The sequence below is a fragment of the Chionomys nivalis genome, chromosome 18, assembly GCF_950005125.1.
Source record: "Chionomys nivalis chromosome 18, mChiNiv1.1, whole genome shotgun sequence".
Classification (NCBI taxonomy): Eukaryota; Metazoa; Chordata; class Mammalia; order Rodentia; family Cricetidae; genus Chionomys; species Chionomys nivalis.
In genome coordinates this window covers 23,271,325-23,298,151 of record NC_080103.1, presented here as the reverse complement: position 1 = coordinate 23,298,151, position 26,827 = coordinate 23,271,325, and the positions used below count along the sequence as shown (strand labels likewise).

General features: G+C 43.3%; 1 protein-coding gene and 1 pseudogene across 1 annotated transcript in view; both read right to left on the bottom strand.

Annotated features, from left to right (window-relative positions):
• LOC130889448 (mitochondrial adenyl nucleotide antiporter SLC25A24-like) overlaps positions 1-6,110 on the bottom strand; it is a 62,228-nt gene extending 56,118 nt beyond the window's left edge. Inside the window, exon 1 of the mRNA XM_057793184.1 lies at positions 5,822-6,110. Coding sequence (XP_057649167.1) covers positions 5,822-6,004 — 183 coding nt within the window. The 5' untranslated portion in view covers positions 6,005-6,110. The remainder of the gene's footprint in view (positions 1-5,821) is intronic.
• LOC130889853 (transcriptional enhancer factor TEF-4-like) lies at positions 2,939-5,667 on the bottom strand (annotated as a pseudogene).
• Positions 6,111-26,827: the final 20,717 nt, after the last annotated feature.

Genomic DNA, 26,827 nt, shown 5'->3' with positions numbered 1-26,827 from the left:
TAGGGTTGACTACTTGCAGTAAGACAGAAACCCAAAAAAGGGAAGTTGGGTCCAAGAGTATAAGGACTAGCACATAAATCTTGATGTTTAAACCTGTCCCTGCCAGGTTTAATAGGCAATTAGAAACATCAGTCAACCTCATGCCCACTTTTAAAACTGAGCTGGCTGCCCTCAGAAACACAGCATGAAACATAACCTGATTCTACATAGATGCTAGTTTATACACACAGCCACAGGGCACACTCCATCAATAACTACCCAGAAAAGAAATGCTCAACTCCCTTGATTACAAAGAATCATGGAGACTGGAATTGTCCAATCCAGAAAGTCAAGGAGTAGCTCCACTCATCCAAAATGCCTGCTAATGACACCAGACAAGGAGAGTCCAATACACCTGCATTTTGGAAAAGCACAGTAACTCAATTTCCCCGACCTAACATATCAGACAAATACTAAGCCAAAAGCCCAAACCTATAGCTCCAATTTGACAAAAAGGCAGTATTCAACGTTACATTTCTGAGAAACACAATCTGTGGTAGTTTGATTTAAAATGACCTACATAGGTCCATAGGGAGTGGAACTATTAGGAGGTGTGGCCTTGTTGGAGATGTGTGTTTCAGTCACTTCCTGCTGCCTGCCAGTCCAGTTTGTGGAACTGACAGCTCCTTCTCCAGCACCATGCGTCCCTCCATGACGATAACTGACTGTCAGCCAGTCCCAGTTAGATGGTTTCCTTTAGAAGAGTTGCTGTGCTCATGATGTCTCGTCACAGCAATAAAATCCTAACTAAGACAGAAGTTGGCATCAGAAGTGGGCTATTGCTGTGATAGACCTAGCCATGCTTTTGTTTGAAGGAATGTGAACTTTGGGACTTTGAATCAGAAAAGCAGCTAAATGCGTTAAGTGACGGCTTAATGAGTCATCCTAGTAGGAGCATGGAAGACAGTAGTGCTGAGTTTCAAAGGAGAAGAACTTTAGCATGTAGCCTAGAGACTATTCTTGTGATATTTTGATGAAGACGATGGCTGGTTTTTTACCTTGCCTGAAGAATCTGTCTGAGACTAAATTGAAGAGTTTTGGATTAGTTGTGTTGGATTCTATCGGTTGTTATTACTTTTCACTCATAATGAAAAGGTGCAAGCTGAGCAAGGAAAAGCGGAAAATGTACAATCAGAGGAGGAAAGGGGCACCAGGAAGTAGAAGAGAGCTAAATCCTGTGTTCAAGGAGATAAATAGATTTAAAAAATGAAGTGACCTCAGGATAAGAGCCAGTTAAGTTTCCAACTTTTGAAAAGGAACTAAAGACAAGTTTAGAGCTGTTGTGATGGCGCACAATCCCAGCACTGGAAAGGCAGAGGCTGGCAGATCCCCGAGTTTGATGCCAGTCTGGTCTGTAGCACAAGTTTCAGGACAAACAAGCTTAGGCAGCGAAAGACAGAAAGCTGGTGAAGAGGTAACTGAACAAGGGGGCATGATTCAGTTCCAGCAAGTAGCAGAATTTGGCAGCTTTGGCCATGTGGTTCTGAGAGTTAAGGATGGAAGAAAGGGGTTATGGAATTTGTCCCTAAGGAAAGCCACTGAGGTCAGGCATGTGTCAGCAATGTCCCTGAATGGAAACCTAGTAGAGAAGTCATTCCATGAAGCTGTGAAGTTGAATCCTGGATTGTCTTGGGAGAATCCAAGATGTTAGAGGTGCCAGAATCGTGGAGTACTTGCCAAGGAAACCTGCTAACAGGAAGTGGAACCAGCCCAAAAAAAAGAAGTATATTATAGTCAACAGGCCTAGCAACAAGCAGAAAACCACACAGTACTTGTCTAGGGTCTCCATTCTGTTCTCTTCTGGGCTCTGAGTCTCAGGTTCAAAGCTACTAAGTCAGCAGCTATCCAAGCATGCGAAATTATCCTGAAATGCGGGAGCACAGTGAGACACTGTAAATTAATGCCTTCGCCAGACATTCAGGAATTACCAAGTAGAAGACACAACAGCTTTTAGGTTGAAGATCACAGGAAGGATTCAATTTCCCTGACATAATGCAACTTTCTTGATTATGAACACTTAGCTTAATTTCAGATCACTGAGTAGGAAAAGCAACGGCCCAGCATGTTCTGACATGTTTGCAGGCTTGGGAATATTCCACATAGCAAAACTTTAGGGCTAGGGTACAGAAGACTAAGTGTTTAGAAACTGACATCATGGTACCAAGATACTGAAACTGAAAAGTGGCCAGTTTACAAGACCTGGGGAATGTTATCCACTGCTTCCATGGTTTTCAGCTCTGCAGAACAAGGTTTTTTTTTTTTTTTTTAATAGCTTTATTCTCCTTCGGAACATTACCATCACTCTTGGGGAAAGGAAGGTGGCAGAGTGGTCTGAGGCTCACTTAAAATAGGGATAAGATTAAGAAGTCCCACCCCACTGCTTGCCCTAGCTGAGATAACACATCTTAACACTGTGTATAAATATCTCCTTATATTAAAAAAAATTCAGGTCCCACTTCATTCTGCCCCCAGGTGGGAAGCCGTTATCTTCAGTCTGTGACATCCCAGATCAGAGAAAGGGTGTGGGGGAGAGGCAGACATGGAGCGGGTGGAAAACAGGAAGGGTACCAGGCAATGAGTAATAGCTCACACACTGTCTGGCTCCCTTTTGCAGAAGAGCAAAGAGTGGCCCTGTAGAACTGAGAAACCAGTGCTCACCTGTAGGCATGCACTCCTGTCCCCAATCCCTGATGCCCTGTCAAATGCTCCCTGTAAGGTCAGCTCATTCAGCTCAACAAGTTTTGGGGTTACCCCCTAATAGGAGCCAGCCCCCCTTGCTCAAGCTTGAAATCAGGCCTTTTTATCATGGCCCCTCTCTCCAAATGAGGGGTACAGAGAGAGCCAAAGGGTCCTTCCTGGGAAGGGGGTGTTCTGAGGACAACCAACAGTGGGGGCCCCATCAGTCCCTGACCAGGCAGTAGATGTAGTCTTGGGCTCCGTGTTCACTGGTGGAGACCTCAAAGACGTAGGCAGTGCACAGCAGCAATTCCTGAGTGTCCCTGTTGGTCACCACCTGGAGGATGGTGAAGTTCTCCAAGACACTGTTCATCACGTAGTGCTCAGGCAGCTGCCACAGCTTGTGCAGGAAGTTAACCAGGTACTCACACATGGGGGAGCACATCAGGCCGTACACAAAGCGCCCATCCTCCAGCTGGGCGCCACCCCTACCCCCCCCCCCCGCTCTGTCTCCACCTTCTCCACCACTTGCTTGCCAAAGGAGCAGACCTTGGAGGAGCAGGTAAGAGACAGGAGCTCCCGGCTCCACTGGTCCTGCCTCTTCGCCACTTGGGCCCCAATTCAGGTCCGCGCAGAACTTGACCAGGAAGAATGCATGGGGTGGCCCTCAGTCATACAGCTCCTGGAGGCCACCCTTTTTCTCGGGGGAACTTGTCATAGATCTGTCACACGTCCACACTCTCCAGGGGCGGCACTCTAGGACTGGGACACTGCTGAATGATATGGACAAACAGATGCCTCTGGACCGAGTCAACTGCGCCCGGTGGTTCCACAAAGGCTGAGAACTCTACCAGCTGCAGGCATGCAGTGCCCAGGGACCAAGCCTGCCAGGCTGGGGGAGATGGAGCAGGCGGGCACAGGGGTGAGAGGGCTGGGGGCGGCTCATACCCTGGTAGGTCAGTGGATGGAGGAGTCAGTGACACAGAGAAAGGTGTCTGGGGAGAATGGCTTCACTTCTGGAATATTCCACGGTGGCCCAGAGTTCCTGGACCAGAACTGGAAAAGCTCAGTGGTCTGAGGGCCAGAAGGACCCAGCTTGGCCTGGAGGGGTGGTGCAGGATGTCTGTGCCGAAGACATGGTAGTCATTGTCTGGAAGGTCTTGTCCTTGATGACTTGGTCCTTCAGCTTGGACTGAATTTCTCTCGATTTCCTTCTAGCCAAAACCTGGATGTGACTCAAGACCTGCTTGTGAGTTCTCGTCTTCCCTGTCCTCAGTTTGATGTAACAGGAAATGAGTTCATTCCGGCCATACACCTTACCCTCATCTGACGAGATGATCTTGCATCGGCCCCACAGAGGGTATATGGCCTGGGCCTCTTGAAAACTCTGCTCAATGTCTGGGCTCCACACACCCTCTGCATTAGGGCCCACATCACCTCCAACACCCTCACTGCCTCTAGTGCCCTCCTCGCTGCCTTCCTCACTGCCCATCCAGGCCCCACCATCATCCAGGGGGGCCCCAGTCCGGGGTTCCCCTATCTGGGCCTCCCGGCCTGGGCAGGGCCAGAGCAAGGTCTTATAAACACAGCTCTTCCCATAGACACATATATGAAGAATTTAATTTGATCCTTATCTCTCCCCCTGCACAAAAAGCCATTCCAAATAGATCAAAGATCTCAATGTTAGACATGAAACTGATCCTTCTAGAGGGCAAATTAGAGAGTATACTTAAGGCTAGAGTAAAGACTTTCTGAATAGGACATAGGGTCAATGATTGACAAATGGGTCTTTGTGAAATTAAAAGGCTTCTGTAATGCAAACTGTTAAGCAACTAAAGGGGCAGGCTATAGAATAGGAAAAAAAAAACATCTTTGCCAGCTATACATCTGATAGAAGATTAGTGTCTAAAATATACAAAGAACTCAAGAAACCAAACAAGTCCATTTAAAAATAGGGCAATGAACTGAACAGAGTTCTCAAATGAAGAAATGCATATTGCTAAGAAATCATTAGTGTTAAACATCTTTAACTATCAAATTAATAGAAATTAAAATGGCATTGAGATGTCATTGCTCCCCAATCAACGTGGTTATCATCAAGAAAGCAAGTAACAATAGTTGGTGACACTGAGTGGGAAGGGGAACCCTCATTTGTTACTGGTGAGACTGGAAACTAACGCCACCAGGATGGAAATCAGTGTCAGGGGAGAATCATCAAAAGGCTATAAATAGATCTACCATATGAGCCAGTTATATTACTCAACAGTTATATACTCAAAGGACTTTATATCCTACCACAGAAACAATTGTTGGGCCATGTTCGTCACCTCTCTGTTCAAAATAGTTAGGAAATGAAAACAGCCTAGCTGTCCAGCAACGGACTGATGGATAATGAAAATGTGGTGCATATACACAACTGGATTTTGTTCAGTCATAAAGAAAAACGAACTCATGAACTTTGCAGGTACATGGATGGAACTGTCTTTTAGAAAATTACTTTGTGTTAACCCAGACCCAGAAAGATTACTCTCTTGCAATTGGCGCCACAAATCTTTTGACTAGTGTGTTTAACTTGGAGCACCTGTAGACCAGGAGACTAGAAATGGGCCCTGGGATGCTGGACCTAGTTTTCATAAAAATCCTAGTTTATGAAAGATACTAATAAAATATAAGTCTGTTGGCTTGCCTTGGATTTGGGGACTGTTAAGTCAAAGACACCAGTTCTGGGATACTCATCTGTGTACAGTTCCTAACACAAGCTCCCATAGGCTGAAAGTCCCTTGAGAACAACAGGCTTACTTTGGACAAAAGCTAGCACAGTCCTGATCCTTCTGGACAGGAAATGTTCAGAACCCCAGAATCTCCTTCAAATGCCAGGGCGGTTTTGTCACTACAGATAATGACTATTTTGAGAATGATGACATGTTTCACTGTGGCTGTGTTACTCTGCATGAAGAACCCAACAAAAGGGGATTCCACTCCTGCTCCACAAGCTCAGGAAAGCTCTGGAAAATTCTGAAAGGGCCAGGGTGGCAGGTTGGGCCCCCTCAGTGCCACAATGTCTTTCCAGCATGGCAGGGCCACATGCTCTCCCTCCGTGGCTCACCTTTTCTGAGTCGGAATCAAAGGCGGAATTCCAGTTCCTCAGCCCATCTCTGAGCTCCACGATGTCCACCACACCATCCCCATTGCGGTCCAGGTCTTCGAAGAGGATCTCATAGGCCAACTGGGTATAGACACTCTGGCAGGCCACAGGGGGCAGCACGAAGCCCCGCAACCAGCACAGCATGACCCCCGCCGCGGCCGCCACGACCGCTGGGGCCACCGCACAGGGTCGCAGGTCGGCGCCTGGGCCGTGCCAGCAGCAACCGCCTGAGCCCCGAGCGCCACAGTTCTTCCCCCAACCCCACACCCGGAACCTTGAGAACCGGGAGCACTGCCGGGTGGGAACCTGGACTCCGCGTGCGCGCGCCTCCCTCGCCGGAAGTTGGACGTTGGGGCGCCCGAGGCTGTGACCACCCAGACCTAATGCCGCCGTCAGAAGAGGTTGTGAGTGTGGAGTCCTGCAAAATGACGCCAAGGGCAGCATGGTTCCCAGGAAGTGTGGAAAGTGAGTGTGGAAAGTGCTGCTGGGCCTGTAGGATCTGCTCACTCACATTTTCCCAGAGGAAGCTTCCCGAAGGGCCATGGTGTGAGGGTCGATTCTCCCTTGTGGGCTTCTTCACGAAGAACGATACAGCCCAGGGACACCGGTTGGCAACCTTTTCGAAATAACCGATATGCGCAGTACCATAGCTGCTGCCTGGCCCTGGGAGCCATGACTGTGTTTGTGGCCATTCGTTCGCTGTTTACTGTTTCTCAGATGCGGAGACTGAGGTAAGCGCTGTGCCTCGTGGGATTTTCTCCATTTGGGATCTGGTGCCCTAAAGCCACCCCGCACTCCAAGGAAGACCAGCAGGTAGGCATCTGGACTGGGTGGAGACACGCTCTACCTGGTCTGAAGCAGGAAGGGAGGAGCCTGTCCTCCTACCTGTCCTCTTCTGCTCTCCTGAAGAAATGATTTCCTATTAACCCATTTCCTCTTCCTTGTTTATCACTTTATTTATTTATTTATTTATTTTGGGTTTTTCGAGACAAGGTTTCTCTTTGTAGCTTTGGAGCCTGTCCTGGCACTAGCTCTATAGACCACACTGGCCTTGAACTCACAGAGATCCACCTAGCCCTGCCTCCCAAGTACTGGGATTAAAGGCGTGCGCCAATACCGCCTGGCACTCACTTTCTTCTTAAGGGACTGTGGTCTCGTTCAGCCATTGCCACCACCACCTGCTTTATTGAACTTCCTCATCACAGAACTCAGTGAAGACTTTAAAGACTTGGGTTTATTTACCCAGGTCTTGTGTATACCGTGCTGGCCATACTGTTTCATCCTGAAACATCTCCTTTGTCTTCTGGGACACTACAGGACACTGCCTCTCCTCTTTCTCTCTCTCCTATGCCCCCTTCGCAGACTCCTTCATGAGGCCAAGATCTTCTAAACATGAAGCTTTGAAGAATTGCCATAGATGCACTTAAGGAGAGAAAGATAACTCAGTAATTATTTCTGTGAAGCTTTGTGCCCTCTGATCATGTTCTTTGAAAGCTAGCAGCAGAGTATAATAGGTCCAGTTCTTTGTTTTAATTTTATTTTCTTCTATGTGTCTGCATGTACGCAGCAAGAAGCCTGAGCTAATGGGCCAATCAGTTTTATAACTTATGGAGATCTCTGTGTGATTTTCTCTGGGACTAAACGGCTAGGGGACCGGGCGGGACAGAAACCCCAACAAGCAGCCCGGCCCTCATGTTACAAATATCTTGGGGTAATGCTAACCAAAGAAGTAACGACCTGAACGACAAGAACTTTTTAAGTCTCTAAAGAAAGAAATTGAAGAAGATATCAGAAAATGCTCTTGGATCGGTAGGATCCACATAATATCAATCTTACCAAAAACGATCTATAGAGTCAATGCAATCCCCATCAAAATTCCAACACAATTCTTCACAGACCTTGAAAGAACAATATTCAACTTCATATAAAAAAAAAGCCAAAAAACAATCCTGTACAAGAAATAAACTTCTAGAGGCATCACCATTCCTGACTTCAAGCTCAACTATAGAGCTATAGAAATGGAAACAACTTGCTATTGGCATAAAAACAGACATGTGGACCAATGGAATCAAATCAAAGACACTGATATTATTCCACACACCTAATAACACCTGATTTTTGACAAAGAAGCTAAAACTATACAATGGGAAAAAAAGAAAGCATTTTCAACAAGTGGTGCTGAGATAACTGGCTGTCAACATGTAAAAGAATGCAAATAGATTCATATCTATCCCCATGCGTAAAACTCAAGTCCAAATGGATCAAAGACCTCAACATAAATCCAGTCACAAAGAACCTCATAGAAGAGAAAGAACAAATAGCCTTGAACGCATGGTTACAGGAGACCACTTCCTAAATATAACACCAGTAGCACAGACACTGAGAGCAACAATTAATAAATGGAACCTCTTGAAACTGAGATGCTTCTAAAGACAAAGGATACAGTCAATAGGACAAAACAGCAGCCTACAGAATGGGAAAAGATTGGACAGAGGACTAATTTCCAAAGTATATAAAGAACTCAAAAAACTAGACATTAAAATGCTGAAAAAAAACAGTTTAAAAATAGGGTACAGAACTAAACAGAAAATTCTCGACAGGAGAATCTCAAATATCCTAAAGACACTTATGGGATTGTTCAACATCCTTAGCCATCAGGGCAATGCAAATCAAAATGACTTTGAGATATCATCTTACACCAGTCAGAATGGCTAAGGTTAAAAACACCAATGATAACTTATACTGTAGAGGATGCAGTGTAAGGGAACACTCCTCCATTGCTGGTGGGAATGTAAACTTGTACAACCATTTTGGAAATCAGTATGTAGGTTTCTCAGAAAATTGGGAATCAATCTACCTCAAGACCCAACAATACCAATCTTGGGCATAAACCCAAAGGATGCACATTCATACCACAAGGACCACATACTATGTTCATAGGAGCAAGAAGCTGGAAACAAACTAGATGCCCCTCAACCAAAGAAGGGTAAAGAAAATGTGATACATTAATACAATGGAGTACTACTCGGTGCTTAAAAGCAATGACATCTTGAAATTTGCATGGAAATGCATGGAACTAGGAAAAACATGCTCAGAGAAGTAACCTAGACCCAGAAAGACACACACGGTATGTACTCACTCATAGCAGGTATTAGACATAAACCAAAAGATAACCAGCTATATAATCCATAACTCCAGAAAAGTTAGGTAACAAGGAGAACCCTAAAAGAAACATACATGGATCCCCTGAGAAGGGAAAATAGACAAGATCTCCTGAGAAAATTGGCACCATGGGGGTGGAAGAGAAGGGAGGGCAGAATGGAAGGGGTGTGGGGAGGAGAACATGAGGAAACTGGATGGTTGAGATGGGGGAGGAACAGAGGTAAGAGCAAGGAAAGAGATATCTTGATTGGGGAAGCCATTATGGAGCTAGCAAAAAACCTGACACTAGAGAAATTCCCAAGAATCCACAAGGATGACCCCAGCTAAAATCCTAAGCAAAAGTGGAGAGCCTGAACTGGCCTTCCCCTGTAATCAGGTTGATGATTACCTTAATTGTCATCATAGAATCTTAATCCAGAAACTGATGGAAGATGCAAAGATCCACAGCTAAGTACTGGGTTGATCTCCCAGAGTCCAGTTGAAGACAGGGAGGAGCAAAGAAGTCATGACTTTGATGGAGATACCCACAGAAACAGCTGATGCGAGCTAGTGGGAGCTCACAGACTCTAGACTGACAGCAGGGGAACCTGCATAGGACAAATCTAGGCCCTCTGAATATGGGTGACTTGGATTGTCTGTGGGGTCACTGGCAGTGGGACCAAGACTTACTCCTAGAGCTTGAACTAGCTTTTTGGAGCCCTTTCTCTTTGGAGAGATACCTTGCTCAGACTAGATATAGGACAGGAGGGCCTTGGTCCTGCCTCAAGTGATGTGCCAGACTTTATTGACTCCCCACGGGAAACCTTACCCTCTCTGAGGAGTGGATGGGGGAGGGCAAGTGGAAGGAGGAGGAGAGGGAGTGGAACTGGGATTGGTATGTAAAATGAGAAAATATTGTTTTAAATGGAAGGAAGGAAGGAAGGAAGGAAGGAAGGAAGGAAGGAAGGAAGGAAGGAAGGAAGGAAGGAAGGAAGGAAACCAGGAAGGAAGGAAACCAGGAAGGAAGGAAACCAGGAAGGAAGGAAACCAGGAAGGAAGGAAACCAGGAAGGAAGGAAACCAGGAAGGAAGGAAACCAGGAAGGAAACCTTGGGACAGTGGAGACACATGCCTTTAATCCCAGTATCCCAGTACTGGGGGTGGGAGATAAAGGCAAGCAGATCTCTGTGAGTTCAAGGCCAGCCTGGTCCACAAAGAAAGCTCCAGGACAGCCAGGGATACACAGAGAAACCCTATCTGGGGTTGGGGTGGATTATCCTCTGCTGTGGATGTTCATTCATCTTGGTGGTTTTGGGGAGACTCCTAACAACAGAAGTGAAGGAGTCTCTGACTCTCTTGCCAGTTCTTGAGACCTCTTTCCTCCTACTTGGTCAGCTTGTCCAGCCTTGACATGAGTGTTTGAGCCTAGTCCTATTGTAACTGTTATGCCATATTCAGTTGATACCACTGGGATGCCTGCTCTTTTCTGGAGGAGTGGAGGAGAGAAGAGGTGGCATGGAGGACTGGGAGGAGGGAGGTCGAGAAAGCTGCAATCATATGTATTGCATTAGAGAAGAACAAGTAAAATAAATAAACAAATAAATAAAAAGAAACCATAACAAGTTGCTTCTAGGATGAGGGAGCTGCAGAAAAATGCCAACTGCTAATGAAAACCCAGGTAAAACAGAAATTTTTTTTAGGGTACAGTACCTAGAATGTGGAAAAAATGAACCCGCATTTTCTGTGAAAAGGTTGGGGGGCAGAAATCAGTTGTAGAGAGTCAAAGACTAAATAACGTCTAGTTCATACTGTGCACAAAAGTAAATTCCAGAAGACATAAAGGATGGAAGAATGAAACTTTAAAATGTTCTGAAGAAAATCTAGAATACCTTTGTGATCTCACTGTGAAAAGGGAGTTTTTTAAAAAGCATAAACAAAAATGTTGTTTTAAGCAGAAGACATAAAATAAGATTTGGTGAAGTTGATAATATCTGTACAGTAAATTAAGTCATTCTAGAAATGAAATATAAAGGCTGGAAAAGTGGCTCAGTTGCTAGTGCTTGCCTAGCATACGCAAAGCACTGGATTCAAACCACACCCCATAAACTGGGTGTGATGTGAGTGCCTATGATCTCAGCACTTAGAGAATGCGGGCAAGAGGATCAGGAGTTCACGATCATCCTCAGCTACACAAAGAGTTCCAGGCCAGCCTGGCTACATGAACTGATGATGACCGTGAGATGATGATGATGATGATGATGATGATGATGATGATGATGATGATGATCACAAACATAATAAAATTACTTGCAACTAAGAAAATAGTGGCGTTCAGAAAGCATAAGGAATTCTATAGGTTAGTAAGGAAAAGACAAATGACTTATTAAATCGGCAAAGACTCTGAATAGGGACCCACATAACCTATAAATTACTATTTCTACATAGCAACAGTACTTGTCTTGTTACTATGTCCTCATTTCTTCTTTGTTCCCACTTAGATAACAGGATCCATCATCTACTTAATTGTTCTTTCCTGGGACTGAACTGAGGGCCTTATGCTGAAATCCCCAACCCTCAGGTCCATTTTTTAAAATACTATTATTTAATGAATGTTATTTTATACAATTATGCCTACATATTACCTGGATATAATAATAAGTCTCACAGTTTAACAGAAAAGTAGTGAAACATGATAAATACTCTAACACTCTGGACATTTGACTTATTGCATATGGATACTGCATTTACTTCATTTCCTCCCTCCATCTCCTCCTATACCCTCTTGAGTCCTTCTCAAGCTCATTGCCTCTTGTTTATTCATTATTATTGTTGCATATATATAATGAGTTATTAAATAAATACCACATGCTTGGTCCCTTTAGTGTTGCTTATATGTGCATTATTTTTATGACTGAGCATGATACTGGATAGCTAATTAGGGGCTCATCATCAGGGAAAGCTGACTCTTCCTTCTCGGCAGTCATTAATTGCCTGTAGATCTTCGTCTAGGGGCTGGGCCTTAGGAGATTTCCATCATCCATAGCAGCATGTCAACTGACAGTGTCTTTATTCAAGGCTTTTCTTAGATCACCATATTGTTGAGGGTTTATGTTACAGCTTCCCTGTAAGACACAGTTTACTGCAGATGAAATACACATACACTCACATGTATATACACTCACAGTGTCTTTATTCAAGGCTTTTCTTAGATCACCATATTGTTGAGGGTTTATGTTACAGCTTCCATGAAAGACACAGTTTACTGCAGATGAAATACACATACACTCACATGTATGTATTTCAGGGTAAACATAATATGATTCCCTACAGCATGTTCAAATGGCTGGAGATTGACACACACAGAGACACAGGTCATCCTTGAAGCCAGAATGCCCCCTTTATTGTGCTCAGGGGCCGCTTATATAGGGATAGCCACGCCCCAGCCAAATGCACCAGAAACCAGTCTCCTGCCATCACGAACTCCTGAGGGTCTCGTGCTCAGAGCAGCTGTAGGTACTTAGAGCAGGGGAAAACAAGTTGCTCCCAACACTATAGATTTAGCAAATGAGCAATATTTGCTTATTTTTTAACTTTATTGCCCTTTAGAAACAGCCTAGGGTCAGGCGGTGGTGGCACACACCTTTAATCACAGCACTCGGGAGGCAAAGGCAGGCAATCTCTGTGAGTTCGAGGTCAGCCTGGTCTACAAGAGCTAGTTCCAGGACAGGCACCAAAGCTACAGAGAAGTCTTGTCTCAAAAAAAAAAAAAAAAAAAAAAAAAAAAAAAAAACTAGAAAAAAGAAAGAAAAGGAAAGGAAAGAAAAAAAAACCAGCCTAGGATAGAGATTAGGTGTAATTTTGAAGTTCTGACAGTAGAGGGCAGCAAAGCATCAGAACAGCTTAAGAGTTTCTTTGTGGCCTCCCATGCAGACATTTTTCTGTACATAGAATCTATTCAATGACTTTTCCCTCAGAATCAATGACATATCTTAGCTATAAATACAGGAAGTATGTAAATATGTTCCTATTAAAATTCATTCATGATTTGCCAAAACACATTTTGAAATTTTTTTTACTATTTTGATTTTTTTACTTTTTCCCCTCTGTGTTAAAAAGCTGATGAGGTGAGGACATGCACTGCGTCAGTTTTCTCACGAAGGTTGTAGTTTATCTGTCTTTCTGGTGTCTTTCCAAGTTAATGATCAAGTAAAAGACAGGGATAGGAACACCAAGCCACCTGCAGCTGTTCAAAAGACGGATAGCCCCATGTCATCTGTGGTCAGCGTCTCTCTGCAGCGTGGAGTTTGATAACCCTCCCTTATAACAGATCCTTTGAATGTATTTCAGATAAACAATATCCACGTGGCCCTAATGTTTCAAAACGCAACTGTAGCGAAGTGTTTGTATTAAATCATTGGGGGGGGAGGCCTTTCCCTTTTGGAGTGTGTCATTTGGAGTTGTGTGGAAGTCCCTCTTGTTTACCTTTGGTTTGGAAGGCTATTGGCTAAAGTTGTTTATGGAACACCCACTTGCTCCTGAATTTATGGACATAGGTTTGTTTTTGTTTTTTTTTTTAATTTGAGTTAAGGCTATTACAACAAATTACTAGGAACTGGGTGATTGCACGCAACAGAAATTTACTCTAAAGGTTCAAGAGGCCAGAAGATCAAAATGAAGGTGGTGAGAACTGCTTCCTGCTGGAGTCTCTGAAGGCGAATGCACCCCTAGACCCTTTCTGGTTTCCACAAACCTGGCTTTATTGGCTCATTGGCATTGAGGAAACTCGCTATTTAACCTAGTACATGAAGTAAATGTTTTTCATATTCCTTCAGAGAAATAATGAATAGGAAAACTATGCTTCCATTGATGGAAATAATGAGGATAAATGAGTATTTTATATTCAGAATAAATGCATCCAAACATAAACTCAAAGGAGTGGGTTTGTAGTTTATACATTCATATACTTATTTATTGAGACAGGGTCTTCACTGTGTATCTCCAGCTGACCTGAAGCTCGCACTGTAGACCAGGCTGGTCCTAAATTCATCGAAATCTGTCTCTGCCTCCCAAGTGGCAGAAGGAACGCCATGTGCCTCCACTCACGCCGATTCTACTCTGGTTTAAATTCTTGTGCTCATAGTATTTGCTCCTGTTCTACAGAGGTTTCCAAGCATCTTACAAAATAATTAATATACATCATGCACAGTATAAAATTAATGCTATCCGTTGTCAGAAATAGTGTATATTTTCACTAAACCTGGAGGATTAGTCATGATTCAGTAAGAGGAAGAGACAGCAAAAATCCTTGCTCTAAGTAGAGTCCCAAAAGTCTTATCTGTAACAATTCACCTTTACCTTACTGAAAGGGCAGCAGAGAACATCTCAAGTAGTCTTCCAGCTAATGAGTGTTTTCCCTTGTTTTATAAGCTACAGAAAAAAAAATAGAGCAAATTTATATAAAGTTAAAACCTATAGCACACACTGAATTGAAAATAACCCCAAGTAACCACAAAATAATCATTTCCTGACTCTTCACCTGTAGAAGACACCACCAGTCAGTCCCCACTTAAGACTTTTATCCAAATGAAGTTTGGGAGCCAAATTCCAATGTAATCGTGATTCATATTACCCTAGAAACATTTTCACAATTCTTAGATAGAACTGAGTCAAGACATGAAAATACAGACGATAGAGGAGAATACAGTCATGGGGCACGCAGTGAAAGCAAAGCATTCTGAAAATGCACCATCGGGCATCGTTGCTATGGAGACATCAAAGTGTTCTCACAGAAACCTAGATGCTGTAGTCCACTACACACTTAGTCATATTTAGTGAATGAGCTCTGTTTGCTGTTAACCAAAACATTATGCCACACATGTCTCTGAAATCAGTTGGATGTCTTATTATCATAAAAAGGAAGCAGTACATCACTTCCTGAAGAGAGCAAAGTTTTTTACAGCAATGATTTGTTTTAAAACATACCACTGAGTGATGAAGATCGCACACAGTGTCTTTTTTAGATTCCTAAAATAACGGCAACAACAGGGAGCTGTTTGCCAACTGTTTTGTTAAAATGAGGCCCAGAATGCTTAAGCAAACTCAGTTGAGGCATTTTGGGGAACTGGAGAGAAGTAAGACAACAGTCCAATTTATTCACAACAACAAATGTCTTTAGGTAGCTGAGCCATCTGTGGCCAATGCATTGCTGTCTTCCCAGCTACTGGGGAGGCTGATGCAAGAAGAACAGGAAAGGGGAAAGGGGGTTAAAGAAGAACAGAAGAGAAACTGAAGCTCCTGAATGAAAATGTGGAAGTACTGAGAACAGATGTCCCAAGTAAACTCTCTCGATTCTTGCATTCTGGAGTCCTAAAACTCTCCCCCCCCCACCACCACAAACTAAAGCTCCAGTGTTCTAGCTCTGAAGTGCAGACAGCCCAGAGTTAGTCTCTGTGAAAACAGAGGCTAGCTGTCCACCAAGAATTTGTGTTTCTCATTCCTTAGTGCTGATGCTTCTGAGAGGTGACCACCAGGACAGGACCTTCTTTCTCTGGTCTCCGTCACATGAAGCATCTAACTACCTGGAATGTGAGTAGATGTGATGCGTGACGTCACAAGCAGGGGTGGGGCCGAGGAAGTAACTGTAAAAGAACTCATGCTTAGCACGTGAGTTACTAAGTTCAATCCCCAGTGTAAAACAAAGGAGGGGGGAAGAAGGGAAGAAAAGACAGAAGAGAGGAAGGGAGAGAGGGAGGGAGGGAAGGAGGGAGGATCCTTTTTATACTATGATTTGCTTTTTGACCAGCCAAAAGCAGAAGGCACCAAGGCCCAAGGAGAAGCTAGCAGTCCCCATGGGAGAAACCTAGGTCTCTGAATGTCAGAAACCACCTGCCAAGCAGGAACACTCACATTAGACTATGATATTAACCAGAAACAAGCGCATATATTTTAAAGCATTGAGACTTGGAGGCTTCTTTAGGTAATTAGTGTTGCATGATCACCCTTCCCATGTACACAGTTCCTAGGGATAGTAATGTTCCTACTACCCATGAAATTAAACAGTATGATCCAAAGACATCAGAAGTCATCCACAGAGTCAGAAATAAAAATTAAACTGGGCACACACATTTAATCTCAGCACTCAGGAGGCAGAAGCAGATTAGTCTCTATTAGTTTAAGGTCAACCTTGTCGACACAGTGAGACCCTCTGTCAAAAATAAGTAAATAAATCTAAAATAAGCATTAAACACTTTTAGGTAGTGTTCCTTGAGAAGGTTGTAAAGTTATTTCTGCCCATAAAACTAGAATGAGATAACCCTACCACTTATCCTGACCTCACTACACACATTAAAACAAAAATCCAAAAGAAGAAACCTTAGAGGGGCTGGAGAGATGGCTCTGTAGTTAAGAGCAATTATCTGCTCTCCCAGAGGACTCAGGTTTGATTCCCAGCACCCACATGTCAACCCACAACTGTCTAGAACTCCAGTCCCAGAAGGTGTGATGCCCTCTTCAACCTCTCCAGGAATTATATTCGCATGGTATACTAACATACATGCAAGCAAACACTCATACACATTAAAAAAAAACTAAAAATTTTTTCAGCATGTGACTTGAAATTTTAAAAATCAAAAGGAAGGCCTACAGTCAGTCTAGCCTGTGTTCTCCCCTAGAAATTAAAGCAAAAGATAAACAGACAAAACCCCACAGAAGAATTTTTAAAAGCATAAGTACATAAGGAGTGATATCTAACACATAAAATTTTTTTATTGCTTATTCATTTATACTAAGGGTGGGTGTCACAGTGCCCATATGAAGGTCAGAGGAGAACTTGCCGGAATTGGTTCTCTCCTTTCACCATGTAAATCCTGGGGACTGAACTTGGGTATCGGGCTTTGTGGCACAGATGCCTTTGCTGTATCCCCAACCCATGAACTAGCTTCTTATAAAAAAAATTATAGACGAATGATAGGCAGATGCTACATACATAGATAGACAGATAGACGAATAATCTTGAGTTATAGAATGCCATGATTACCATTAAGGTAAACAGATCAATACTGTTTATCTTTATCTCTCCTCCTTTGCTTGCTGCTTGACTTCCTGAGATCTCACTGTGGATCATCTTTAATAGGATTGATCCATAGCTTTCAGGAGTTTCTTTTTTTTTTTTTTTTTTTTTTTGGTTTTTCGAGACAGGGTTTCTCTGTAGCTTTGGTGCCTGTCCCGGAACTAGCTCTTGTAGACCAGGCTGGCCTCAAACTCCCAGAGATCCGCCTGCCTCTGCCTCCTAAGTGCTGGGATTAAAGGCGTGCACCACCACCGCCCGGCAGGAGTTTCTGACTACTGTGTTGGTAGGTCTGTTTTCTCATGGGAGCAGGAAAACTATCCCAATAGCTACGTACATGGGAAGGGTGAGCATAGCAACACTAATTACCAAAGAAGCCTCCAAGTCTCAATGCTTGAAAATACACGTTTGTTTCTCATTTGTATTGTGTCTAATGGGAGTGTTCCTGCTTGGCCGGTGGTTTTTGGCACTCAGAGACCTAGGCTAGCCATTCATTATAGTGAATAATGTCATTCATTATAATGAATAATGTCATTTAATATAAGAATAATGAATGACAATCAAGACAAATGACAGCACATTGCATGTCCTGAAATTATTTTTTTCTATTTTTATTGAGCTCTACATTTTTCTCTGATCCACTCCCTCCCTCTCCCCTCCCCTTCAATGCTCTCCCAAGGTCCCCATGCTCCCAATTTACTCAGGAGATCTTATCTTTTTCTACTTTCTACTTCCCATGTAGATTATATCTATGTAAGTCTCTCTTAGAGTCCTTATTGTTGTCTAGGTTCTCTAGGATTGTGATTTTTAGGCTGGCTTTCTTTGCTTTATGTTTAAAAAACACTTATGAGTGAGTACATATAATAATTGTCTTTCTGGGTCTGGGTTACCTCACTCAAAATAATGTTTTCTAGCTCCACCCATTTGCCTGCAAAATTCAAGATGTCATTATGTTTTTCTGCTGTATAGTACTCCATTGTGTAAATGTACCATATTTTCCTTATCCATTCTTCAGTCGAGAAGCATTTAGGTTGTTTCCAGGTTCTGGCTATGACAAATAATGCTGCTATGAACATAGTTGAGCACATGTCCTTGTGGCATGGTTGAGCATCCTTGGGATATATACCCAAAAGTGGTATTGCTGAGTCTTGAGGAAGGTTGTTTTCTAATTTTCTAAGAAAGTACTACACTGATATCCAAAAGGTCTATACCAGCTTGCACTCCCACCAGCAATACAGAAGTGTTCCCTTTACCCCACATCCTCTCCAGCATAAGTTGTCATCAGTGGTTTTTTTTTTTTTTTTTTGATCTTGGCCATTCTTACAGGTGTAAGATGGAATCTCAGAGTTGTTTAGATTTGCATTTCTCTGATGACTAAGGATGTTGAGCATTTCCTTAAGTGTCTTTCAGCCATTTTAGATTCCTCTGTTGGGAGTTCTCTGTTTAGGTCTGTACTCCATTTTTTTTTATTGGATTATGTGTTCTTTTGGTGTTCAATTTCTTGAGTTCTTTGTATATTCGGGTGATCATACCCAAATATGTGGGGTTAGTGATGATCTTTTCCCATTCTATAGGCTGTTGTTTTGTCTTGTTGACCGTGTCCTTTACATTACAGAAGCTTTTCAGTTTCAGGAGGTCCCATTTATTAATTGTTTCTCTTAGTGTCTGTGCTACTGAGGTTATATTTAGGAAGTGGACTCCTGTACCAATGTGTTCAAGTGTACCTCTCACTTTCTTTTCTATGATCCATTTGGACTTTAGTTTTTTTCATGGTGATAGATATGGATCTATTCTCATTCTTCTACATATTGATATCCAGTTATGCCAGCACCACTTGTTAAATATGCTTTCTTTTTTCCATTTGATATTTTTTGCTTCTTTGTCAAAAGTCAGGTGTTCGAAGGTGTGTGAATTAATATCCTGGTCTTCAATTCAGTTTCACTGGTCCTCCTTTCTGTTTTTATGTCAATACCAGGCTGTTTTCAGCACTGTAGCTCTGTAGTAGAGTTTGAAGTCAGGGATTGATATGCCTCCAGAAATCCTATGAAATTATTTTTGAAGATTTATTTATTATGTATACAGTGTGCTGCCTGCATGTTTCCCGCACATGGGAAGAGGGCACCAGATCTCATTACAGATGGTTGCAAACCATCATGTGCTAGGAATTGAACTCAGGACCTCTGGAAGAGCAGCCAGTGCTCTTTACCTCTGAGCCATCTCTCCAGACCATCCTATGAAGTTTTTAATACACAGAGCTTTGCTGGCCATCCTTGTCCCACTTACATTTCTTTTTTTTTTAAATATTTATTTATTATGCATACAATGTTCTGTCTGGGTATATGCCTGAAGGTCAGAAGAGGGCACCAGACCTCACTACAGATGGTTGTGAGCCACCATGTGGTTGCTGGGAATTGAACTCAGGACCTTTAGGAAGAGCAGGCAATGCTCTTAACCACTGAGCCATCTCTCCAGCCCCCACTTACATTTCTTGTGAGCTACTTTCTCTTCCTCCATAAATGCTCACTTTCTGCTTAATTTTGCACTTTCTTCCAACCTTCTTCCAGTGGTGCTAAGAATCACACCAAGGACACATGTGTACTCTGCAAACAAGTCAGCTCTGAGCTCTACCCCCGACCCTCGTGAAATTTTAGAATACCAGAGACTGAGAACATTTTGGGTTTTGTTTGGTTTGGTTTGGTTTGGTTTGGTTTGGTTTGGTTTGGTTTGGTTTGGTTTGGTTTTGGAGACAGTCTCATGTGGTCCCAACTGGCCTTCATCTCTGGTCCTCTTTTCTCAGCTCCTCAAGTGCTGAAATTTCAGACTGTTGTTAGCACACCCACGAGAAGCTGTATCATTAATTCTTACTACTGTGGTAAGAACATAAACATGATAGCCATCTCATTAACAAAACATTCTGTTTGTAGTACACATTTTCCATATCTAATGCTTACTCACCTCAGAAAATGAAACTCTATACCCAGAGAACAGCACCTGCCCATTTCCTCTTCCCCAGCCCTGGAAACTACCCTTCTACTCTCTGCAACCATAGGTTTGACCGCTTAGCTACTTCCTGTAAGTGGAATCGTACTGGACTGTCATTGTGCAGTGAACTTATTTCACTCAGCGCAGTATCATCCATATTGTCACAAGTGGCAGCATTTCCTTTTTACAACTAGATAACATTCTATCATCTGTATACACACATTTTCTTGATCTGCCACCTGTCAACTCCATATCTGGGTTCTTATGCACAGTGCTGCAATGTACACAGTGTTTTTCAAGGCTTTTAGGGAGGAATTTTTTTAATGAACAATAGCAAACTAGCATCTCACCGCAAACACTGCTAGAACTGAATGAAGCAGGCTCTTCTCAGGTCTCAAGAGGAAAGAGGTTTGACCATGCTGCCTATGGAGGTGCATGCCTTTAATCCCGTCACACAGCAGGTAGAGACAGATGGATTTCTTGAGTCAGAAGCCATCCTGATCTACATGGTAAGTTCCAGGGCAGTTAGGGCTGCATAGTGAGACCCTGTCTTTAAAAGAAGCAAACAAACAAAACTATTTGCATGTAGAGTTTTTTATTCTGTCAAACTATAAATCGATGTGAAGGACACTAGAGACGTTTTCAGGTTTACAGCTACTCAAGACGTTTCCTCTCCCAGCAGCTTCTTCTGTTGAAATATTTGGAAATATTCCACAGGTATGAGGGGAAAAGAAAGAACAAGGAGGAAAAGAAAGAACACAAGAAGAAGTGGGTGTGACCCAGGGGTTCACTCCGAAGCCATCCTAGGCGGTAGGTGTGCTGGTTTACAAAACAGTAGTAATTGGAATAGAAGCCAGTAATTGGAATAGAGTCCCAGCATGATGCCATCAAGAAGAGAGTAAAGCACACTAAAACACAGTCTGTGGAAAAGGCTAATGACTGTGGAAATGAATGATACCAGCAACCCGGTGAAGAGCATAGGCCTCCTCTGAAGACAAAAGAAGGACAAATTGAAATTCTAAAAAAGACAAACAACAAAATTGTATCTGAAAGTCATGATAAAATTACAAATCACTTAAAACATGTCACCGTTTTAAGCAAATTTCCAAAATTATGAAAGATGGGTTTGTTTAGTTTGGAAAGAAAAACAGCTTCTCTTTGACTCCATAAAAATGGGAAATGTGAGTTTTGCACGTAGTGTGCCTGAGCAGTAACCAATAATTAGTCACAACAGTCTAAGCTAGGGGAAGACGTTTTCTAGGATCTCTCTATCTCTACCTTGCACACAAGTATCCAGTATCCCACAGTACCACCCCATCACATGGCTAACACATTAGTCCTGGACATTTTCAAAGCCAATGAAACTAGTTATCATTCCTACGGTTAGTTTTCTTGTGCTGTGACCAAATGGCCTCCAGAAACAAATTAAGGGAGGACAGTTGGTTGCATGGTGTGGTTTGGAAGGGGCAGTCCATCACATGGAGAAGGCAAGGAGCAACTCTAGCCGTGGCAACTGAAGCTTGAGGCAGGGTCCTCCACATGGAAGTAGCCAAGGATACCACTGTATCAAGAGCCCACCTTCAGGACCTCACTTCCTCCTGCTAGGTCCTACTTCCTAAAGGTTGATGACATCACAGAACAGCACCACCAGCTGAGCATCAGAATCTGGACACATGGACCTGTGGTGCTCAGTTCAGATTCAGACAGTAAACATTTGGGGGTGTTTGTTTCCTAATAGATAGCTATATATATATATGGACATCACCAAAATTGTCACTATGTGAACTCCAGGGCTGTCTCTTCTACCTGGTTGTCAGCTTCAGGAGAATTCACCCAGTATTTTAGCATTTGATCTTATTTTCTCCCCTCTGCATCACATGCCTTGGCTTGGCCCCTTTATGAGATTGCCAAAAGCAAGTGAACAAACAAAAGCAAGCATCAGTCAGTAAGCAGAAGGAGTTTTGCTCCTTTCACCAAAAACAGTGCTTCTTGCCCCAGGAGCAAGGCCCGAGCCCTGGTGGACAGTGTCCACCAGGGGAGACTAAACTGAATGCTGGGAGAAAGAAGGTGGAGTCAAAGAGACACCAGGTAGCGGCCAGAGGGGAATGATGCAAACTGTCAGCTACAACCTTGCCAATAGGCCAGACACTCATGGTAAGATATAAGCTAATAGAAATGGGTTAATTTAAGATGAGTTAGCCAGAAATATGCTTAAGCTATTGGCCAAACAGTATTGCAAATAATATAGTTTCTGTGTGGTTATTTCAGTTCTGGGCATCCAGGAACAAACAAGTGGTCTCCTACTACAAATGACAAGCAGTACATGATGTTTTTTTTTTTTAAAGGACTGAAAATATTATTTGTAGAGCATTGGATTTTGAAAATTGGCCCAGAGATTATATAAGACACCCCAATGTATAGGTTATGGATGTTGTTTATTATGCTTATTAACTAACAAATTGTAAGAGTGCTTTGTAGGGATAGGACATAGCTTGGTAGTAGATCCCGGGTATGCATGGGGCTGTGGGTTCAATCCCCAGCACCTGAAAAAAACAAGGAAGAGGAGGACAAAAGAAAGAAGGAGAAGGCATGTTATAGTGTTAGGGTTTTTAGAGATTTTTTTATTTTGTGTGTGTGTGTGTGTGTGTGTGTGTGTGTGAATTCCATGTGTAGGGGGCTACCCATAGAGGCAGAAGAAGGTACCAGATCTCCTGGAGCTGGAATTGCTGGTGGTTGTGAGCCACCTGACATGAGCGGCGGGAACCAAACACGGATCCTCTGCAAGAATAGCCTGTGTTCTTACAAACTGAGCCAGCTCTCCAGCCACAGTTTGAGAATTAATATTGTACCATTGTTTTCTCTAACAGTGCTCAGTCCTCAAGGATTATTATCCCCTGGCATTCTTGATTCTTGAAAGAAAAGTCTGTCATATATAAATTTAACTATATAAACTTAAGCCTGGCCCTCAATTTTCTAAAACAGAGAAACAACTTTTGGAAAGCTCACCTCTCTTACATAATTTAAATGTCAGAACTTGACCCTCAACTCTTGTAGTGTTGTGGAACAAGGCCTTTCTAAAGCATCCATAACTTGGGGTTTCTATGAGGCCAGCATCCAGCTCCCATCCTCCTCAGTCTCAATTCCATCCATCCTGGTGTCCCAGCCAGAAACCTGGGAGTGACTCTCATCCTCCCTCTCCTTCACTTTCCCTTCCACTTCCTGCTGACTATGACTCAGAAATACGTCCTGAACCTTTCACATTCTGTGCTTAAAGGTAGTCCATGTCAATCTTATCTCACATCTGGTCTGGTAATACAGCAATTTTTAAAATAAATATAATGAAAACCTCATAATTCTTGCTGTGGCTCAGGAACTCTTTAAGTACTTTACCTGTTTTGCTGCATTTAGTCCTCTTAGCAACTCCATAAGAGATTCTAGTCCATTCCCACTTCAAGCTGATGAAACAGCATACAGAGAAGATAAGTAACTTGCCCCAAGTCACACAGGGAGCGTTTTGGTTAGTCATGATTGTACACTTGATTGAATTGAGAAGCACTGAGGATATTGGTAAAGAACACTTCTGGGTGTGTCTGTGAGGGTGTTTTCTACGAGGATTATACTAAAGGAGACCTGACCTGAGTGTGTAAGAACCATCCAGTCCTTTGTGGGTCTTTCACTCTGGGTCTGCTCTTCGGTGGTCAGAGAGTGAGCACCTTTGCTCTTGTGTTTCCCTGTGCTCTGATGTGTATCACAATTCATGAACAACAGAGACAGCTGACCGCAGACCCTCTGAACCATGAGACAAAATCAATCTTTCCTGCTTGTGTCGGGTATTTGTCATGGCAACGAAGAGGGACTGATCCACCTAGGATGTGGAGGACTCAGTGGTCAGCCCCTAACTGACCCTTGCTGTCTTCTAAACTGATTCCCACACTACAACCTGGGGGTTGCTTAAAACAGGTAACTCCTATGTGGGAGCAGAAGCTCATGCAAGACCCCAAACAGCTTTGCTCCTCCTAGCCTGTTCAAGTCAGCAGTAAGACACGTTCTTTCCCAGAAGCTAGGGCAAGTTCTTTGCCCCTCCCCCTCCACCCTGTCCTAAAGTAGTATCATTTCAATAGTGAAAATGCCCAGCCTGGCATGTTGCTCAAAACTGTGAACTTCCTTTTCAGCAAAGGCTTCCTCTCCAATATCCACCCAAACTTGCTTGGACTGGTGGCTTTTGTGGTGGGAGACATCTCCCTTCTGGCTCTCATCCACTTCATTCTCTCTGCTGACCTTTGACCAGCAAGGGGTGGAAGGAATGATAAGGGCCAGAGGTGCCTCCCAGAACAGGCACAGCTGTCTGACCGCTTTGATACTCTCTGGCCACAGAAGGAGGAGTGGAATCATGCTCTTGGGGTAACCTGTTTCTGAGTCAGGGTTTCTGATAGCCTGGGCTGGACTGGAACTCAGTCTCCCTGCCCTGGGTCCCTAGATGTGAACTAAAGCTCCTCAGGACAGTTTGGGAGCAGTTTGGGGGTTCCTCTGCAGTGTCCCCTGACAAGTTCCATCCAAGTGGCAAAGCCTCAGGCACAGCTGGACACTTTCTGCTAAGGCTGTCCACAGTGGGTCAAAAGCTCTTAAGTGTGATCACTCTTTAAAGGCCCCCAAGTGTATACTGCTACAAAGAATCTCATTCCTTTGGGCTTCCAGTGAAAGGTTGCTGTTATTTTCCAAGTAGTTCCTTACTTGAGTGCCAGTAAACTATTTCCCGTGTACCTCTGTGACTTAGAAGGTACTAGTTAAACCCTTCACGTGGTTGTAATAAAGGCTTCATGGCCAGGCCTGAGGCGAAACAAAAGCACTTGTGGCCCTTCCCCAATCTCATGACCTATAAAGACTCTATCCATAGAAGTCTTCCCAAATTCAGCTATCTGCTCTTATCCTCAGCTTCAGCACACTAGGTGTGCAGCCTTAAGAGGGGTATGGGAACAAGGACCAACAGCACTAGGTTATGAGTTTGCTTCATTATCTTGTACCTCGCTAAACCAAGACCCATAGCCTAGGTAAGAACTCTGCCCCTGAGCTACATGCCCAGCAAACAGGTTTAGCTTTAAGTGTTTCTTCTGTAGTTTTTTTCTTGCTAATCTGGCTCAAACACTCACTGTGGAACCTGGGGGTAGGTGAGGCCTCCCACTGAAGTTGGGCCAGAAGCAGTCCTGTTTCAATATCCTCTTAGAAACACGAGTCATACCGTATCTTGCTGTTGCTATTAGGACTAACTCTTTAATAGATGTGGCCCTGCCTGCCTGTCCAGCTTCTCTCATACCACTCTTCCTGTACTTGGCCACTGTGATGATTTGAATGAAAATGCCCCCCCCCCCCCCCCGTAGGCTCATAGGGAGTGGCACTGTTAGGAGGTGTGTCCTTGTTGGAGGAAATGTGTCAGTGGGGTGGGCTTTGAGATGTCCAAGCCAGGCCCAGTGTGTCTCGCTCCTCCTGCTGCCTGTGGATTCAGATGTAGAACTCTCAGCTACTTCTCCAGCACCATGTATACCTGCATGCCACCAAGTTCCCCACCATGATTGCAATGAACTAACATATGAACTATAAGTCAGACACAATTAAGTTTTCCTTATAAGGGGTAGTGTGGTCACAGTGTCTCTTCACAGCAATAGAAACACTAAGACTGCCATCCTGGTCTTCTAGTAGGTTCTTGGATTCCTTATGTTCTCTCCTACCTCAAGGTGTACATATTCACATGTTCCTACCTCTGCTCACTACCTTCTGCTTTCTTATTGTGAGGTCTCAGTTTAAACATTACCTGACATTGCCCATTGTTACTCGTACATACTATTTCAATTTACAAACTTTGATCCAAGTTATATTTGTGTGCTTACTAATTTGTGCTCATGTAGCCAAAGAGTGGTCAACTACTTGCCAAAAGGTTCTATTTTCCTCCTGGGCATATAATTGAACCACATTTCCCAGCATCCCTTGCAGCTGGATGCAGCCTTTTAACCTTTCTAAGCCAAGGTAATTTGGTAGAAAAAAACAACTTCCAGATCTGGACTGTTAAATCCTGCCATGTACAATCTTCCATTCAACTTTTTCATTGATCAACTTCATGAAGAAGGTTCTGGGGACTCAAAGGAGTATATAATCACAAAAGGGAAGTGGTCTGAGTTAATGCTAGGGTGTGGGTGTCCAGCATAGTCAAGGTACCAGAAACAATCTTGTTGGTTAAAACCAACACTTCCTGTGTTCAGCCACTGAATCTTCTTTTTAGAAAACTATTCTAGGGACTAGAGGGTTGGAATCAGCAAGTTAAGAGTCCATACTGCTCTTTCAAAGAAGCTGGGTTCAGTTCCCAGCACCTACGTGGTAGCTAGTAATCTTCTGTAGCCCAGTTCCAGGGGACCCGACAGCCATAAACTCACACAGGCACATGTACAGAAATAATATGGGGTGGGGGAGTTTTTGAGACAAGGTTTCTTTGTGTAGTCCTGGAACTTGCTCTGTATACCAGGCTAGCCTCAAACTCATAGAGATCCACCAGCCTCTACCTCCCAGGTGCTGGAACTAAATGAATGGACCACTTCCACCTGGCTAATAATAAATATTTTTAAAGGAACTATTCCAGCCAGCACACTAAAGAAATAATTACAGAACTAGATTAACGCCATCTTAAACACCGATGAGTTGATAAATATAGACAATGATCATCAATTACAATTATTTGTGATAGGAAGAAAGATCTGAGAATATTGAGTGCTTCGCCAAGTCATGAACTCTATT